The sequence below is a fragment of the Amborella trichopoda genome, chromosome 8 (assembly GCF_054954075.1).
Source record: "Amborella trichopoda isolate Santa Cruz 75 chromosome 8, AtrichopodaSantaCruz75HAP2 v2.0, whole genome shotgun sequence".
Lineage (NCBI taxonomy): Eukaryota > Viridiplantae > Streptophyta > Magnoliopsida > Amborellales > Amborellaceae > Amborella > Amborella trichopoda.
Window position 1 is genome coordinate 38,202,964 of NC_142343.1, and position 17,915 is coordinate 38,220,878.

General features: G+C 37.5%; 1 protein-coding gene across 5 annotated transcripts; it reads left to right on the forward strand.

The window, feature by feature from the left end:
* Window positions 1-4,985: 4,985 nt before the first annotated feature.
* On the forward strand, window positions 4,986-17,680 carry PTAC2 (plastid transcriptionally active 2). Of its 5 annotated transcripts, none has more exons than XM_011624717.3 (6): window positions 4,986-5,160; window positions 5,768-7,307; window positions 10,092-10,504; window positions 14,615-14,929; window positions 15,362-15,469; window positions 16,874-17,680. In XM_011624717.3, the coding sequence occupies exons 2-6, from the start codon at window positions 5,829-5,831 to the stop codon at window positions 17,175-17,177; spliced, it is 2,619 nt and encodes an 872-aa protein (XP_011623019.1). In that variant the 5' UTR covers window positions 4,986-5,160; window positions 5,768-5,828; the 3' UTR covers window positions 17,178-17,680. The 5 variants fall into 5 exon arrangements, 4 of the variants coding, with proteins under 4 accessions (XP_011623019.1, XP_088729709.1, XP_020522408.1 ...); XM_088873583.1 differs by having other exon boundaries at window positions 10,181-10,504; XM_020666749.2 differs by having other exon boundaries at window positions 6,005-7,307.
* The last annotated feature ends 235 nt before the right edge of the window (window positions 17,681-17,915 follow it).

The window sequence follows — 17,915 nt, forward strand, 5'->3', positions numbered from 1 at the left end:
TATTATTATTTTTACATTTTTACTAAGGGCGGCTTGATGAGAAGAATGTTATCGCAAAATTTCAAGTGATTTGGATTTATAGAAAAAAAATTAAAATTCAAACACTCTCGACCGTCAGATCGGCCAAGATTCAATCTGGCCAGGGTCCTAAAATTTCAAACGATTTGGAATTATAGAAAAAAAATTAAAATTCAAACACAAAATGAGGTCATGACCGTCAGATCGGCCTAGATTCAATCTGGGCCGTTGGGCTCATATATTTTTGTTAGCCCTTGGGCTAACAGGACGATTTCTCTCTCTCTCTCTCTCTCTCTCTCTCTCTCTCTCTCTCTCTATATATATATATATATATATATATATATATATATATATATATATATATATATATATATATATATATATATATATACCTAGTCTTAGCCATCAGATCTGAGTAGATGATTAAGATGACTTGAGTCATAATGTCACAAACTGGCTTTTAATTGTTGGATCTTGATCATACGGCTTAGAGTTTCTTATTTTTAATTTTAATTCTATAAATAATTTTAAAGCCAAATTTGATGCATGCATAGATTTGACAAGGGCGCACATGACAAAAATAATAGGAAAAATTATGTAAATATCTGTTTTAATTTTCGTTATTACTAAAATACCAAATACTTTTTGTTATTATTGGCATGTCCGTTTTTTTCCTTCATAATGAATTTTTTTAAAAAAGATGTTTTGACACTTTTATGATTTTTCAAAAACTGAAATGTTTGGAATTTAGGTTTTTCAAAAACTGAAAATGGCCGTGATGGTTTAAACGCTCATGTTCTCTGCTTTGTGTCCCATAATCTGCTCTGTGAGTCTCAAAGCTGCTCTTCTGTGCATATCAAAAAAACACTCCCTCACAAAAAACCTAACTCTAACTTTGGATTATATTAAAAGCTCATGTATCATTACAAGAATTTGACAACATTTCTTGGATTTTGAAGGCATTTCGCAGATTTCTGATCTATAGTGAAGGTATGTATACAATGATTTGTGAGTCGATTTTAGAAATGTAAGTTGTATAAGATTTTGATTTAGGGTTTTGATTTAGGGTTTATATGCAAGAACACTAGTTCTTTCTCATTAATTTGAGTTAATTCCAGTTAATTTATGGGTCGATTTTGATCGTATAAGATTTTAGAAATTTGGGGTTTTTAAGAACTATAAATTTTGGGATTTTTTATAACTAAAAATTTATGCACGAGGTTGTATTGAGTTAATTATTATTTTTAGTGTATGTGAGGAAATTTACAGAACTGTGATTGATCATGTTTGAGAGGTAACACATTTGTATATACTGTTGATGTGTTGCTTTGTTTTGAATGCTGGACAGATTTTTCATTATATTGTATTGTGTGTTAACTTTGATACTCTTAGATAATTTTAAGTATAGATTTGTGATAGATATAGGGATATCTTAAAAAAGAGTTGATTTTTCTTGTCGATAGATTGAGTAACTTAAAAATGAAAATTTGTATCTGATTTATGATGGATCTTATTGAACATTTTGCAAATGCCTGTGGTTTTAGAAGTACATAGGAAATAAATAACATGCTTTATGCTTCAATATTTTGAATAGAATAATTTGTGATTAGATTTATTTGGGAGCTTATTCTATATGTAAATATGGGATCACCTATTTGGAGGTTTAATATGAGACTTAGCATTGTTTCATTGATTCTATATGTAAATGCGTGATGAGTTCTTGGTATCTCGATATTCGTTCTTTTGTATTATCATGTTCTTTTCATAGATTAGTGCTTGTTATTGTAATGGTTAATGTAAAGAGAGGAAACGATGATAAGCTAGGTATGAGACTTATATTAGAACCTATAGGTTGAGTTGAAGAGCTTCATAACACCAGGTTATGGTCTAAAACTGACCATCTTTTCTATTTAATAATAGCATGTCATTATTGTTTATCAGTTATTCAGTTAAGTTTTGTATACGTAACCTTATAATCAACATGGTGACCATATGGGGTTTCAGTGAATATAAATCATGTTTATCTATATGAGGGATATCCAGGAGGTCCTCAGTAGTTTGCTACAGCTGCATCCAGAACATTCATCCTATTACATTTGAGAAGGACAAATATATGCATACATTCATTTGCTCTTTCCATTAGTTTGTTATTTTTTAAATAAATTGTAGCCTGTTTAAACATCATACGGGAAGTACATATATTTATATTGTGACCCATATGTTTTCTATTTGTTGTATTCCAAGAAAAACAAGAAATAATAATCGATGAAAAAACACATCAATTAAATACTTGCCATCTAACCAATGAGTAAGTTCAATTAGTGAATGCTTCTAGGTTGGGTGCTCTATTTATTATCCAGTCAAGTCAAATAGATCATCCATTGGTCGCAGCCAATGTAAAGAGGTGGCGCTCTGAGACCAATTCTTTTCATTATAACCTTCAAATTGGTGAGATGACAACTACATTATTTAATGCTTACGAGATATTGGGATTGGCTATGGATGACGACTGTGTTAAATGACGTCCAATTAGTGGCCCCCAAGAGTTTATAGAAAACAATTTGGGTGAAGTCCCTACTGGAAGTAACTTGGCAATTATCAATCACTCATGGTCCTCCGCGAGTTTATAGAAAACAATTTGGGTGAAGTTCCCTTTGGAGGTAACTTGGCAGTCATCAAGCACTCATGTCCTCTGAGAGTTTATAGAAAATAATTTGGGTGAAGGCCCCACTGGAGATAACTTGGCAGTCATCAAGCACTCATGGTTGAAGGTCAAATTCCGTCAATTGCCACCTGAGTTCTTAGGTATACCCATGTCTACCTACTCTTCCTCTTCAACGTCACCATTTTCTCAGATCCATCGCATGCAATAGTACCAACAAGGTATTTACAATTTTTTGAGGATATTGAGGAAGTTGACTGATATGCTTGGGGTGCTATGGCCTTAACATGTCTTTATCGTTCCCTCGAAAAGGTTTATACTTTTAAGCGAAGACATTTTAGTGGTTTAGCTACTCTTGTGCAAGTAAATTATATTTTCGTATCTTACATAAGCATAATAGTTTAGACTACTTTCCAAAAATAATTATAGCTTATCATATCTTAATATAATCCAGTGCTGGTCTTATGAGTATATTATGAAGCTCATATCACATATTACCTCTCCAAATATACCTAGAGTAAATAGATAGGAGCCACCAAATAATTATTATGGCAATCCACATAACCTGATACCTCCAATTAAACAAGAATTTGATAACTTCCAACCTAATGAGGTTAGTGGTAACTTTGATATTACAATATTTATTATGATTTGATATTGATTTGTTTTAAGTATTTGTAGTTATTTGTTGGCTGATTGTTGTATATGTGATTTCATATCACATGATAGATAATATGGAATTCCTATTTCAAGCTAAATGATGTCATTTCAGATGATAGACAACATGCATTTGGAACCGCAATGTGCATAACCATCTTGATATTTGAAGATATTGCCGAGCCATATATGGCTGGTTGTGTGTGCTGACAATTTGGAGCTAAACAGAGTATTCCAAAAAATCCTATCTATGTTGGTAAGAGGTCTAGTACACAAGGTGGGCATCGAGATTGGAGAAATGCTAATTATGACAAAATCCATCATTGGTTGTCTCGACATGAGCGCATGATACCAGTTATTGAAGTGGATACTGACAATGGGTTGCCCTCAGATGGAGTACAAAGCCTGGTACCATTGAGTGACTCATAAAATATGAGTGTTACATAATAAATCAAAATAATGTACTACTAAAAAAAGTCAATAATTCAAAAAACAAAAAAAAAGCAACAAATATTTATACAAACACAAAATAAACAACAAATATTAATATAAACAAACAAGTTCAACAATATCTACCCAAAACAATAAATACAATATAGTGTACTACTATATATCAACATAATGTAGCATAAAATAAATCAATTGTTCAATAAACTACCCAAAACAACATATATTAATACAAACACAAAATAAAAAACAAATATTAATACAAATAAACAACTTCAATAATATTTACCCAAAAAAAAGTTTGCTTCATCAATACCCAACAAATATTAATACAAAAATAAAATATTGTATTAATTATGATAAAATTAATCAACAGTATACAACAAGAGTAAAAAAGGTACCAATCACGACAAGACTGAGAGCAAATATCTTCAAGATTGTGGAATACTATATAGAAGGATAGAAAAGCTCTGTATTGGGGGAAATTTTTTTTTTGGAACCCTAAATTTAAAATAACAAGAAAAATACTCCTATATGCTTGTAGAACACCTTAAATTGGGTTTTTTTGTACGAAAAACAGAAACTTTAATTTTCAGTTTTCAAAATTCGAAATTAAAAAAACTGAAATTTCAAAAAGTTCGGTTTTTGAAAAACTGAAAAAGGGTAAAAATGACCTTTTTTAAAAAAGAAAAAGTTTATATAAAGTTGCAACCTTAAACCTTAAGATGTAGAATTAAAGATCACCTAAAAAATCCATTGGAAAATGTTGTTTTAATGATGAAAAACCTTCTAATTGATCATCTTGACATCGAGATGTATGGATATGAAGAAAAATAAATTTGTTTGAGTCCGATAAAAAGTGTATCTTGCAACACATTATCTAGACGGTCTATTTTAAAGATTTTCTTATATTCATATATCTATTTGATTTTATTTACAATTTTATCATTAGATATGAAAATAGATTTTGAGATAATCCTAAGAATTTTGTACACAAAATTATATATTTTTGATAAAATTTGGAGGTGCGCCTTAATTTAGATCGTTTAAGGTTGCAACCTTTTAGAAAAATAACGTGAAGCGGAAAAAACAGTCACGCCAGTAATGTAGGAAAGGATTTGACATTTCGATAATAATGAAAATTAAAATGGATATTTACTTAATTTTCGCATGATATTATCTACAACTTGAGGCCAAGGCTAAGCTCATGTTGCCAGCGCCATTTTGCTGCTCTCAGATAAGGCCCTGCGTGCTTTTCCAAAATCCTTCTTGGCAAAGAACGAAAAATTAGAAAACACTCATTTTCCATTGATGGGCACGCATATTCTCACTCCAAGATATTCTGCGCTGGGTTTTGCTGCTCCTTCATCTTCCAGGTAAAACATTGAACCCCCCGTTTAATGTAAAATGGGGTTTGTTTTAGTGTTCTAATTCAATTCCTCCCCCTAGAGAAAAGCTTCAAAAGAGTGAACAATTTTGGGTAAGATTGCAAGCTTAAGAACTTGAAAGTTTGAGATTGAAATTGGGTGTGTTTCATGGTTTCAGTGAAAGTCTACAGCTACTGTTGTTTTCACTGGTTAAGTATAGACTGTAACACGAACGTTGTAAAATTCCATATATGAGAACTCAAAACAACTGTTATGTTTGACAGATGATTTGGACATAAGTACTTCGAAATTTAGGGTTCTGAAATGGGGTTAGTTTTGAGTTTTTATGGAGAAACTGCAGAACACTGGTAACATATATTTGGTGAGTGAAAACAATCTGAAAATAACCACTTTCTGCCAAGAATTCACCCTGAAAGTTTTAAAATTTAGGGTTCGGGGATTGAGTTCAGTGGACTTTGTATGGTACTTATGTGAAAAAACTTAAGTTTCCTTTCTAGCGAAGGATATTTGGTTTCTAACTGAATGTGTTTGACCCCTGAAAATTTAGTACTTTACCATTTCTAGTAAAGACTTGGAACTCTCTGAATCAAATTAGGAAAAGGAGGAAGCATTTGCCATTCCTCCATCCTTTGGGGAAAGGAAGCAAAATCAAATGAATGGCTGGCGCCTTCTCATCTTCATCAACATTCCTGTCATCTGCTAAGCATGTTGCCTGTTGCTCCGACAGTAGTAGCAAAACCCACTATGTCTCCTTCCCTGTTTCCACTTCTTTCCATAAACACAATAGCAATAGACCCTCTCCTCTTCAAAGAAGGTTGCCTTTCTTGCACAGAGGAGGAGGAGGTGGCCATGCAGCAGCAGCTGTTCGAGGGAAGCCGAAAGAGATGGTGTTGGGAAACCCCTCGGTGACGGTGGAGAAAGGAAAGTACAGCTATGACGTGGAGACCCTCATCAACAAGCTGAGCAGCCTACCTCCTCGAGGAAGCATTGCGCGCTGCCTCGACGCCTTCCGCAACCGCCTCTCCCTCGCCGACTTTGCCCTTGTCTTCAAGGAGTTTGCCCTCCGTTCTGACTGGCAGCGCTCCCTCCGCCTTTTCAAGTACATGCAGCGCCAGCTCTGGTGCAAGCCCAATGAGCCCATCTATGCCCTCATGCTCGGCATTCTTGGCCGCGAGGGCCTCCTCGATAAGTGCTCCGAGGTCTTTGAGGAGATGCCGACGCAAGGTGTCCCCCGCTCTGCCCTCTCCTTCACTGCACTCATCAATTCCTATGGCCGCAATGGCCAGCATGAAGTGACCCTCCACCTCCTTGGGCGCATGAAGAGGGAGAGAGTTGCACCCACGGTCCTGACCTACAACACCGTGCTTGCTGCTTGTGCTAGGGGAGGGCTTGAGTGGGAAGGTTTGCTGGGCTTGTTTGCCCAGATGCGGCATGATGGAGTGCGCCCGGACATCGCCACGTACAATACGTTGCTCAGTGCATGCGCATCGCGGGGCCTTTCTGACCAGGCTGAGACCGTCTTCCGGGCGATGAATGAGGCTGGTGTCCTGCCTGATGTGGCGACACACAAGCATCTCGTGAGTGCTTTTGAGAAGGTTGAACATCTTGAGAAGGTATCGGAGCTGCTTGCTGAGATGGAGTCATCAGGGAATCCACCAGATGTGCCTTCATACAATGTCTTGGTGGAAGCACATGCTAGGTCAGGATCGGTGAAGGAGGCAGTGGCTGTGCTTCGGCAGATGCAGAGGGCGGGCTGCGCACCCGATGCATCAACCTATGGGTTGTTGCTTGACTTGTATGGCAGGCATGGGCGGTACGAGGAGGTGCGGGGCCTGTTCCTGGAGATGAAGGCGGGAGGCACTGAGGCTGATGCGGCCACCTATAATGTGTTGATCGGGGTTTTTGGAGAGGGAGGGTACTTTAGGGAGGTGGTCACCTTGTTTGATGATATGATTGAGGAAAAGGTGAAGCCTGACATGGAGACTTATGAGGGCTTAATATATGCTTGCGGAAAGGGTGGCCTCCATGGAGATGCGAGGCGGATACTGTTGCATATGCAGGGGAATGGAATTGTCCCGAGTGCAAAGGCTTACACTGGAGTCATTGAGGCTTTTGGACAGGCCGCACTCTATGAGGTACTAATTGTTCAATCTCTCTCACATTTTTATCCATTCTGCTCTTCCCTCATTTCATTTTTATCTCTGTTGGTGGGATTTTTCCTGGCAAGTGGTTAGTTTTGCTTTTCTTTTTCACTGGTTTGTGATTCAATGTTAACTCAAGAATCTTGAAGTAATTTGGCAGTGATAGCTGAACCAGATGGGCATATGATCCCCAAATTCAAAACCTTGATTTGATACATTCAAGCTTCAGATTTTGACTATATTGCAAAACCTTAGACATCTGCTACTAAATGATTCTAGAAATACCTAAGAAACACCGAGGAGGAGAATGACAGCTGCCCAAATAAGTGGTTTATCCACTCACTCATATGCTTCCATGTGCACATGACATACATTTTGGAGTTATTCGCATGTATTTGAACATGACACAAGTTGAAATTATCGATATAAGCCAATAGAAAGAAAAGCTTGGGAATTAATTCTATGACTTTAGAAAAACTTATTCTTTTCGCAAACCATTGGTCCCATATAGACTACTTGGCAAGCTTATGGTACCCCTCTATTTCTTCATTTGGATGCCCCTTTTGGGGATGCATCCAATTAACGCTTCCATCTCCTCCATGTAACAATGCTACATGTTTATCTTAACTTCTTTCAATGAACCTCAACCATGGGTGCTGATTCCTAGTGCTTCAATCCTGCACCATCTGTTCAACCACAAACAAAACCTTCTAAGAAATCTTAATGCAAAACACAGCTCCTTGAAATGTTGAATGTAATGCCCACGCAAGCCATTATTCCTTGTAAATGCATCAATGTTTGTTGCTAGTTTGAATCCCTCCATAGTCATTGCTGCACGCCCAATCCAACACACCAACAAATATTTCTTACTAAAAAAAAGTTTGTTCCTACAAGGACCTCACCCGAAGACTATTGCCCTCTTTATTTTCTCATCTCTAGGTCTTGTTAGCAAGCAACTCTTTCTTGGCACCTCTTTTGATGTCTGAACTCTCTGCTTAGTAGGTTTGAATGCAGCCTCAACTTTGACCAAATGAATCTTAAGTCTTCTAACACCCTTGTCTCCACAGGCGAAATCCTTTTGTAACTTTTAATGGTGTCTCATGTCTCAATGCATGGGCCAGCTACTCTAAGAATGGATATTAGGAAGAGTAGAGCAGTAGACTTGATTTGTGTATTTTTGCTGCCCAAGGATGACATCATTTTTCAAGAAAACTACCTCATTTCCGCTTATTTTTAGAGTTGGGAACTCCAATACAAAGTCCCAGAAAAGCAGTATATGAGCTCTCCACCCACTTCCAATATCTTTAGTCACATATAGTATACCGTATCATTACCACATATAACTCCAAATTCCAGGCCCGTTGAATGTGTTAACCTTGTTGGCATGGTTAACAAAAAAAGTTCAACTTGTTAACCTTTTCTAGACTTATTTAAGTTAGATCTAAGAAACAAGGCTTGGTCAATGCATGCTTTTACATAAGCTACTGTTACTATGATAATCTGGGATGGTTGGTTATGTTATCTCCGTCCAGTGGGAGGTGATGGGTTTCATTGTCATCTTGGTTCCACCATTGGGAGATGTATCCTGATCCAAATCTTTTAGCCCCACTTAAGACTAAGCATTATTTCTTGCACAGAATATCTTCACCAGCTTGCTGTGCATGTTGATTCTTTTCCTATCCATAAGCTTAAAGAAAACAAAAGGAAAGTTGGATTTGAAGGGATCATTCTTGCCATCAATCTCAAACTCAATTATGCATTATGAGCTGTATCTTGATCCCCTTGAATTGGGAACTGAATTTGGTTCACATTATTTGTTACACCTTGGTACTCTTCAAATGAAATTCATCGCATTTTTTCCCATTCTATGGTCCTTTAGACATTTCATCTTGCTCAAATCTTATTCGTTGGCAGCTTTCCATTACCACCCTCTTCTTCCTATTTATTTTGGAGCCCTCCTCTAAGTCTTCTTAGATAAGTGGTAGAAGACAAGGTGATGCAACCTTCAGGATCCTTTTGTGATCCCTATTCTTGAAGCGTCCTTCTCATAAATGTTTTCTTCTATTTCCTTATGACATGCTGCAAGGCCAATATTGCTTGGGAGACTGAGTGGGACCTTCTTTGACACAAATCACATTGTAACAAGCAAAACGCTCATCAGGGGCAAGTGCAGCCTTTTAAACTATGGGTATTAGAGGGATGATCTTAGAGAAATGGGAATTTCAACATGCTAGAGTGTATAATGTAACCAATCTTCATTATTCTTGTGCAGATCTAGATCATTGCACCATACTACAAGCAACACAATTAACATTCTGCTGTTATACCAATATTTTAAAACAAGGACTTAGGGCTCGGACATGCTGGGACCTGAGGCTGAGTCATCCACCTACTCGGCCGTGTCTCTGGATAAAATTGAAAGGGGGGTTGGGACTGGGTGAGACTCACTTGTATTTTGGCCTTTTCCATCTGGACCTGGCACCCTGCTGTGTCCAAGTTATTTGGGTGAGGCCGATCCTGAGTAATCAATTTATTTATCCCTGGTTGTAAGAGTGTCATTTTCCTACTTGTGCATTTATTTGTCAAACAAGACACGATATTTGTAACAACAAAGAAGTCAATTTACAAAGCAAGTATATTTTCAAAGTTATGAACAGCCCTTCTGTACAAGAAGAAATCCTAAATTACTGAAGAATTTCAGCTGCCATTTAGTTGTGCTGATTATGATGTAACCTAAGGTAAAGAGAAATTTCAGAGTTTGACGATTATTTAATACAGGAAGCAATTGTCGCTTTTAATACAATGCAAGAAATCGGGAGCGTACCAACAATTGACACCTACAACTCTCTTATAAACATGTTTTCCAGAGGGGGGCTTTATAAGGAGGCCCAGGTTGTTTGTTCCCGCATGAATGAGGCAGATGTCCAGAGAAATGACGAATCATTCAATGCGCTGATTGAAGCATTTAGCCAGGGTGGGCAGTATGAAGAAGCTTTGAAGACATATGTGGACATGCAGAAGGTGAGATGCAGCCCAAATCAACGAACTCTGGAGGCGATCTTGTATGTTTACTGTTCGGCTGGTCTAGTTGAGGAGAGCAGAGAAACTTTCCTTGAAATTAAGGAGTCTGGCGCAATGCCTACTGTCGATTCCTACTGTTTGTTGCTCTCAGTTTTTGCAAGGAGTAACAGGTCAGTATGTGTATTGATTCTTATTAGTTTTAGTACACTTCTGAAGTGGGCTGTTGCAGGATCTCTGCTTTGGTTTCATTTATGGTTACTGATTTCCTTTTACCTTATTTATCTATTATAGTTACTGAAATGCAAGAGGCTCATGCTTTTATTGATATTGTTGATGTCAAAGAGTTTCAAAGAAACCGAACATCAGATATGTCCCATTAACTTGAGACTACTAGAACCAAAACAGACTTTATTGCTACATGGAACCACAGGTTAAATTTTTGTATTTTTAATAGCATTAGAAAAGTTCCATGTAGAATGTATATTTCACTGGTACTGTAATTTAGGAGTACACTGTATCATTCCTATGCAATATTATGCAGAGGAAACGGCTATGGTTGAGCATAAAACTTTTATGATTCACACTGCTTTTGTGTGCCAATTGTGTCTGTTATAACACCTTGGTTACTAATTCCTCCCCCCCCCCAACACCCAAAGAAAAAAAAGAAAAAAAAAGAAACTGATATATTGTTAAAGCAACTTCTTCCACATGTGCATGTGTTTGTGTGTTTTGGTGCCGATGTGTGTATGCTTGAAGTTATGAGAAAACAGACTAGTGCTTTTTGCTACTTTTGAGGCATTTTGCTAGTTTGTCGGATGGAGAACTTGGGAGCTATTGGGAAATCTCAATGGCTTGTCTCTGACGATCGGCAATAGGATCTCTTTTCCTAGTTTCATTCTAAACCTGTTCAAATATGCGGTCTTTGTTTCCATTGTTGTAAACAATAACTGGCCAAAAGCTATGTACTGGATATCATTTACACTTTGTAATATTGATAATCTATACGTATGGTGCTTGTGGCCTCACTTAGGGTATGGCCTTAAATAGACCAGAGTGGCGGACTAGGATTCATGTAGCTAACCCCAATTAATTGGGAAAAGGCTGTGATGATGATGATGAATATTGATAATCTACACGTATCTTTGAGCTTTAAATCAGAAATATTTAAAGATTGAAATTTGTATCTTAATGTGTACACTTTTGATGGTCCAGTCGCTTTGGGGATGCAGTTGCATCATCTTTGGGATTCTATAACATCAACTTGTCAATTGCATGGGACTTATTGTTAGTGTTATGCTATGCTTGTGTGCCCAGTATTCCAGCTGAGAAAGAGTCACATTTTGGGATTTGCCTTAAAAAGGTTAAACAAATAGCATATCCATAGGCTATATATGTTCAGGAAAAGTTCTGTAGGGAGTTTCAGACTAAGTTATCCAGGATCCCTAGAAAACACGTATTCTAGAAATACATGCTGTAATTGGTTTCCAAAAATGAAGTGTATTTCTGTTGTTTGTTACATGTGATTCTTTTTCTCCCCAATCTTCACATGGTAGAATACGTGCCTAGAATCCATGCTACACTTTTATGGGCATATATGTTTTGTTCCACTAGTCTATGTATTGGCGTACCATGTATCAAGAGATATATTGTGGTGGGAACATCAATAATCTTTGTCTTATTGATTTATGTATTTTAAAAATAACATCAGCAATCTCTCTCGTGTGCTGGTGTTTTGGAGTTCCATGTTTACATAATCTAGGAATGAAGTACTACTTTGATCGCCGGGGTTTGATTAGGGGTGGCAACGGATCCGGTATGGGTTGACCCGGACCCGGACCCGGACCCGGACCTGAAATAGACTCTAAGTACCTGGACCTGGACCCAACGGGTCCAAATTGAACGTACTTGTACCCGATGGGCAATTTTGGACTCGGGACCTGGACCGGTACCCGACACTAGCCAATGAGGGGGTTTGGAAATCGTTTTGCCCCAAGCACCTCATTGCCTTTGCTTTTATAGATGGCGACCCACTTATTTCTTTTCTTTCTGTTCCCATCGATGTGAGACTAATCTTCCTATTTATAGGCAACAGTCTCTCTCTCTTCTTATCACTTCATACTTCTCTGTAGGTGGCAGGGGACCCCATCATTCCATATAATGAGTGGCACGCATTTGTTAGTAAGCTTCCCAAATGATATTGGATTAAATATGTTTTCCACGAATTTCTGAAAACCATCTTAAATTTGTCTGATGGTAGTTGGGAAAATTTATGGGAATCTACAACACTAATTTCCTTCCCCCAAAATTCCAATCCACGTTACCCTCTTTTTGATCGCAAATTAGGGCCAATTTAGGGAAAGCTTAACTAATCTGAGGGCAAAAAGGAAACTCTGATAACTCGTTACCCCATCTACATATAGTTTTGGCTTTTTATTAAAATACAAAGTATGGGTACTTTGGTCATTCTTACTGAAAGAAATAGCATTTCAGTAATAGTCCCAGCAAACCCTTCCGTCTTTCATTGCGAGCATTTATACCTGTTTCCCCAATCAATGCGCCGATCGATAACCTCTACCGAGGGGTTGAAGAGAGAGAGAGAAAATTGTTGTTGTTTTGTGGGTTGGGAAAATCTTTTAGTCTCACAACGAAAGATTTAGAGAGGTAATGTGAGGGGGTTTGCTATAAAATGGAGGGTAGGTCTCAAAAGGGGTGGCAAACTTCGGGTTCCGAATCTTCAGGTCCATTATGAAGGACCTGTACCTATACGTGGGTCCAAGATTTTGGACCCATACCTGGACCCATGTCGGGTATACCCGGAGGGTCCCGGGTCGGGTTCGAGTCCATTGCCAGCCCTAGGTTTGATCGAGCATTTAGGGTGAAATTTACATTATCAGAGGAGGTTGTTCTGATTTCTCCAGTGATGTTGGTCATGGTTGGCTCCTTGTGATAGCTATGGAAGCTCCTCCTGCAGGGGTGAAATATCATTGGGCTTGGCTGCACGAGTCATTTGTGGGATATGCTTTGGGAAATGGTTGTCAAATTGTCTCGCGCATAACATTATATGTTTTTTGGTGGATGACAGTTTTCATAGGGATGTTGGAATCCTGGAACTCTTACTGCCAAGCGGGTTTCTCACTTTTAGACCAAAGGCCTAGTTGACCAAAACAGAAACAAATAAAAAAATAGATTCATCCCGTAGCTACTGACTCTATTTGTTTTCCATATATTTCCTTGTCAATGTCAGCGATAGGATCGGCTTTTATTAAGTAGATTTAGGCCCTGTTTGGACATCGAGGTAGCCATATCCTGGCCTTATTTTTAGTTGCCTTTCTGGGCAACTGTGAAAATTTGCACTCTTCAACAGTCATAATCCAGTGGATGTGTGCAACAGTCTCCACGTTTTTAGTGATAGGGGTCAAAATGGATCTTTTTCCTTCTATTCTCCAAGGCAAAAAGGGAATCCATTCATGGCGATTTCTGGATAAGTAGGATTCCATTCCTTGAGTTGCACTTTGAATAGCGGCATGCCAAGCTGTTACATAGGTTTTATCGCTGCTGCTGCAAAAAGGGACATGCGCATGGGGCCTTATACGATTCATTAGCCGAATAAGTGGGCATTTTGTTAGAGAAAGTGTTACCGAAGTTATTAGCATTGATGATATTATCCTTTTTTTATCATTTACTGATTCCCTGCAAGTTTTTATCTGATTTAAATGTTTCATGGGTGTAGGGTAACTAAAATGTCTTCAATGTCTGTTCTATATTGATTCAGGTTATTCAAACTTCTGTTGTTGCCATTCTATTCAAATGTATAATCTGGTGACAGAATTGTATTTGCTTTCAGTGGATCCAAAGTAAGGATCAGGTTTGTTTAGGGCCTATAGATAAGGAGTAATTTTAAAAAATAAGTATAAAGAACGTGTCATTAAGTGGGACCTACTATTTTTGACCATTCTTATTCCTTGTAATGGCAAAAGATAATTACAGCTACTGGTTACTGTTTCGCATCATTTTAGTCGCTTCTTAGCATCTAATAGAAAGAAAATAAGTTCTATTATAGCGCTAGCTATAATCTTTGCCTAGTAACCTTCGATATTAGGATTCCTACAGATGTTCATCTTCGTTGCCATTTTAGACTCATGTCTGTGTGATTCCAAGGTCTCAATATTTTATCCTTTGGGTACATGAGTTGTTCATTAGTAGCCATTCATTACAACACGAAGCACTCATTGAGTTTTAACGTCTAACCCTCCCTGATTATTGGTGAAAAATCTGTCTAGGTTGGATGATGCACATGAGCTATTGGACGAAATGAGGACAAACAGAGCATCCAATGCTCACCAAGTTATTGGAACAATGATAAAGGGAGAATATGATGACGATTCTAACTGGCAGATGGTGGAATATGTGTTTGATAAGTTTGTCTCTGATGGATGCGGTTCAGGATTGAGATTTTACAATGCACTGTTGGATGCATTGTGGTGGTTGGGTCAGAAAGCTCGTGCAGCAAGAGTGCTCAGTGAAGCAACCAAACGTGCTCTCTTTCCTGAGTTATTTCGACACAGCAAGCTTGTGTGGTCTGCAGATGTGCACAGGTAAACTAACTGAACTGTGCTTTTCTTGTTCTTTTTGGTAATTAAACTTTTTTAAGTGGTAATTAAACTGTGATATCTTCTTCATGGATTCTAAGGAGCATTTGTTGTGTTTTATGGGGACTGTTCCTTTAGGAAATTTGCCTATTCCATGTAGTAAGATTCTACATCCATTGAAATGCATACTGTTTGAGATGTGAGGGTACTAATTACCATTTAAGTACCTATCTGCGTCTTGAGGTTGGTTAGTGATCCAATTGTCATGAATTCTCGCAGTACCAGCACCTGGAGTAAACTTTTGTGCAGAAACATTTCCCTTTTGTTTATAGTATTTGTGTATGTGTCCTTTTCTCTTAGTGGATGTTATAGGTGTTTTCTCAGCCTTGGCATTTTGATTTCCTAGTTCTTTTTTTTAATTGAATTTTCATGGATCAGGATGTCTGTTGGGGGTGCACTGACTGCTCTATCAATATGGCTGAACGACATGCATGACAAGCTAGCAAATGGGGATGATCTTCCTCAACTCGCATCCATCGTAGTTGTGTATGACCCTACTCCTGACTTTTATTTTATTTATTTATTTATTTATGTTTTTGGTTTAAGTTGATCATATGCCACTAATATGATATCTATTTAATATGATATATGGATTGTATGACAAAGATGGTGTCTTGGAGTATTTCTGTCGATCGTTCGTGGGATACGGGCCTATGTCGGATAGCAAAATGCTTGCACTTGAATTATTTGAAGGTTTTCTTATAAGAGATGTACAATCAAATCTATTTCTCAATTCAATAGATGCCCCAACAAAAAAGAGAATATGGCATCAGAAATGGTAGATAGGCCAAACAAAAATGTGATTATGGTACCCAAAATGGTAGATATTTAATAAGGAGGTGCTATTAGAAATAGGCCTACTGAATTGGAACTCAAATAAGAATTCAAATAGATGGTTTCTTCGAAAAAGCAGTGGTTGATCTAGATTTGTTTACGTGGGGATGAAAAAGGATTTCATTGTCTTTATTGATATCAAAATGTATTCCATTCCTACTATTTATTTTTTATTTTTATTTTTTATGCTTTATTTGATATTAAGTTGATCTTTTATTTTATTTTATATATTTTATTGTCTTGATCCTATCATGTTAATTTCTATTCCACCTGCTTGGAGGGTAGTTTAATAAGGGTGACGACCTTAAACTTTCCCTTAACCTGTCCCACCCCTGGTAAAGGAGGTAGATTGCATTAGGTAGGCAGCCAGTATAAAGCTTTGCCACATGTTATCATGAATCTTCATAGAGGAAATCTCTGCGATGTTTTTGTTGAAATTATTACATTTTGATTCCGGCTGATGGATTCCTTGGAACCTCTTTTTTTAATGATTTCAATTGAAATCATGTCGATGGAATTCACTGAGTTTTGAGGTGAAGATAATGTCTGTTGTATCTCAACATTGTTCCTTCCGTTTGTTTTGGCTTGGAATTGTTATGAAGAAATATATTTGTACTTAAACTGCAAAGTTGCAAGGAAATTATAAGAAGTTATAAACTCGAGTCATAAAAATATAATAAATTAGTAAAATCATTTTTTTTTTCGTTGTTTCATTAATAGAAAATAGAGTTGTTTCATACTTTTATCATTATTATTATTTTTTCTAAAATTTCTATTTTTAATTGAATTCCTTTGAAATAATTTTAAAAAATTTCACATTATAAAAAATAAGGAAACAATATTTGAAAATGTCCTCCTGGTTGGGTTTGATCCCAGCCCGACCCAATCCTATCTGCAAGTTGAGAAATTGCAGAGCAAGATCTATCACTGAGTTGTTTTGTTGCATACACGAAATTGATCCTACTGGTGGGGATAGAAATGTCTTTGAGCTTATGGATCTGAACTGCTAATGATAACTGACTTGCTTTTCTTCTTGGTGATGTGTATATATAATAGGCGAGGTGTTGTAGAGAAGAGCAAAGAGGCAGGTGGATTTCCTGTGGCGAGGGCCGTCTACTCATTTGTAAAGGAGCAGGTGCCGCCATCCTTCTCCATCGGTGGGTGGAACAAGGGACGGATTGTTTGCCATCGCTCTCAACTAAAGCGTATATTTCCCCTTCGGGAAGGGGATCGTACTAGGAAGGTGTTGATCCAGGTTGAGAACTCATCTCTACACAGTATTGGAACCACAAGAGGTCAAGCAAATTCTGATGATCCCGGTCACAAACAAGCAAGAGAAGAGCTGATGCAGGCCACATGAGAAAAATTGGCAGGGGACCAAGGTTGATGGCCTTCTCTTATGAGAAACTTCAGAGGTTTGAACCTCATTCAGCGCCCAAACTGTTATGTCTACTGCAAAATGGCAAGTGGGAAAGCTGTTTTGGTTTCTTTTTGAAGAAACTTTGAGGGTTCTAATTTTTGACTATCCTTACCCAAACTGATGCGTTCACCACTAAGCGGGAGGTTAGGGGACTGCGTTGGTCTTGTGAGAGAAGACATCCAAAGAGGATCTCAGGTAGCCCTTGGGGAGAGCTGCTGTTGCGCAATTTTTATTTGGGTGATTTGGAACCCCCCCTTCATGTATTTTAATGTAAGGCTGTATGTGTTATAATTTCTTGGATAATGGAAGATCATGCTTGAAATTGAAAATTTTTCTTTGTTTTTTCTTCTATACTTTTCGTCAAGGCCTGGCCTTTGCCAGGCCAAGCTTTTTACAATTTGTGAACTCTAGGCGAGGATGCTTATCTATGATTTTTATCGGTATTGGCTGATGTAATGCATGTGCTTGTATTTGATTTTTATTGGTATTAGCTGATACATTAAATCCACCCATATTATGAAGCATTTTAATATGTTATATATGTTATGCGGCCCTCAAAATGCCGTAAACATTTTTCTCCGGTTTATATTTATCTCTTTCATCCCTCTATCTCTCTCTAAATTTTTTTAATATTTATCTCTTTCATCTTTCTAATTCTTTTTGTGTTTTTCTCTTCCG

Excerpts from the sequence above, each read along its gene's own strand:
- PTAC2 (XM_011624717.3), top strand. The coding sequence starts at position 5,829 with ATGGCTGGCGCCTTCTCATCTTCATCAACATTCCTGTCATCTGCTAAG. Across the intron at positions 7,308-10,091 it reads GACAGGCCGCACTCTATGAG|GAAGCAATTGTCGCTTTTAA; the intron begins GTACTAATTGTT and ends TATTTAATACAG. Across the intron at positions 10,505-14,614 it reads GTTTTTGCAAGGAGTAACAG|GTTGGATGATGCACATGAGC; the intron begins GTCAGTATGTGT and ends AAATCTGTCTAG.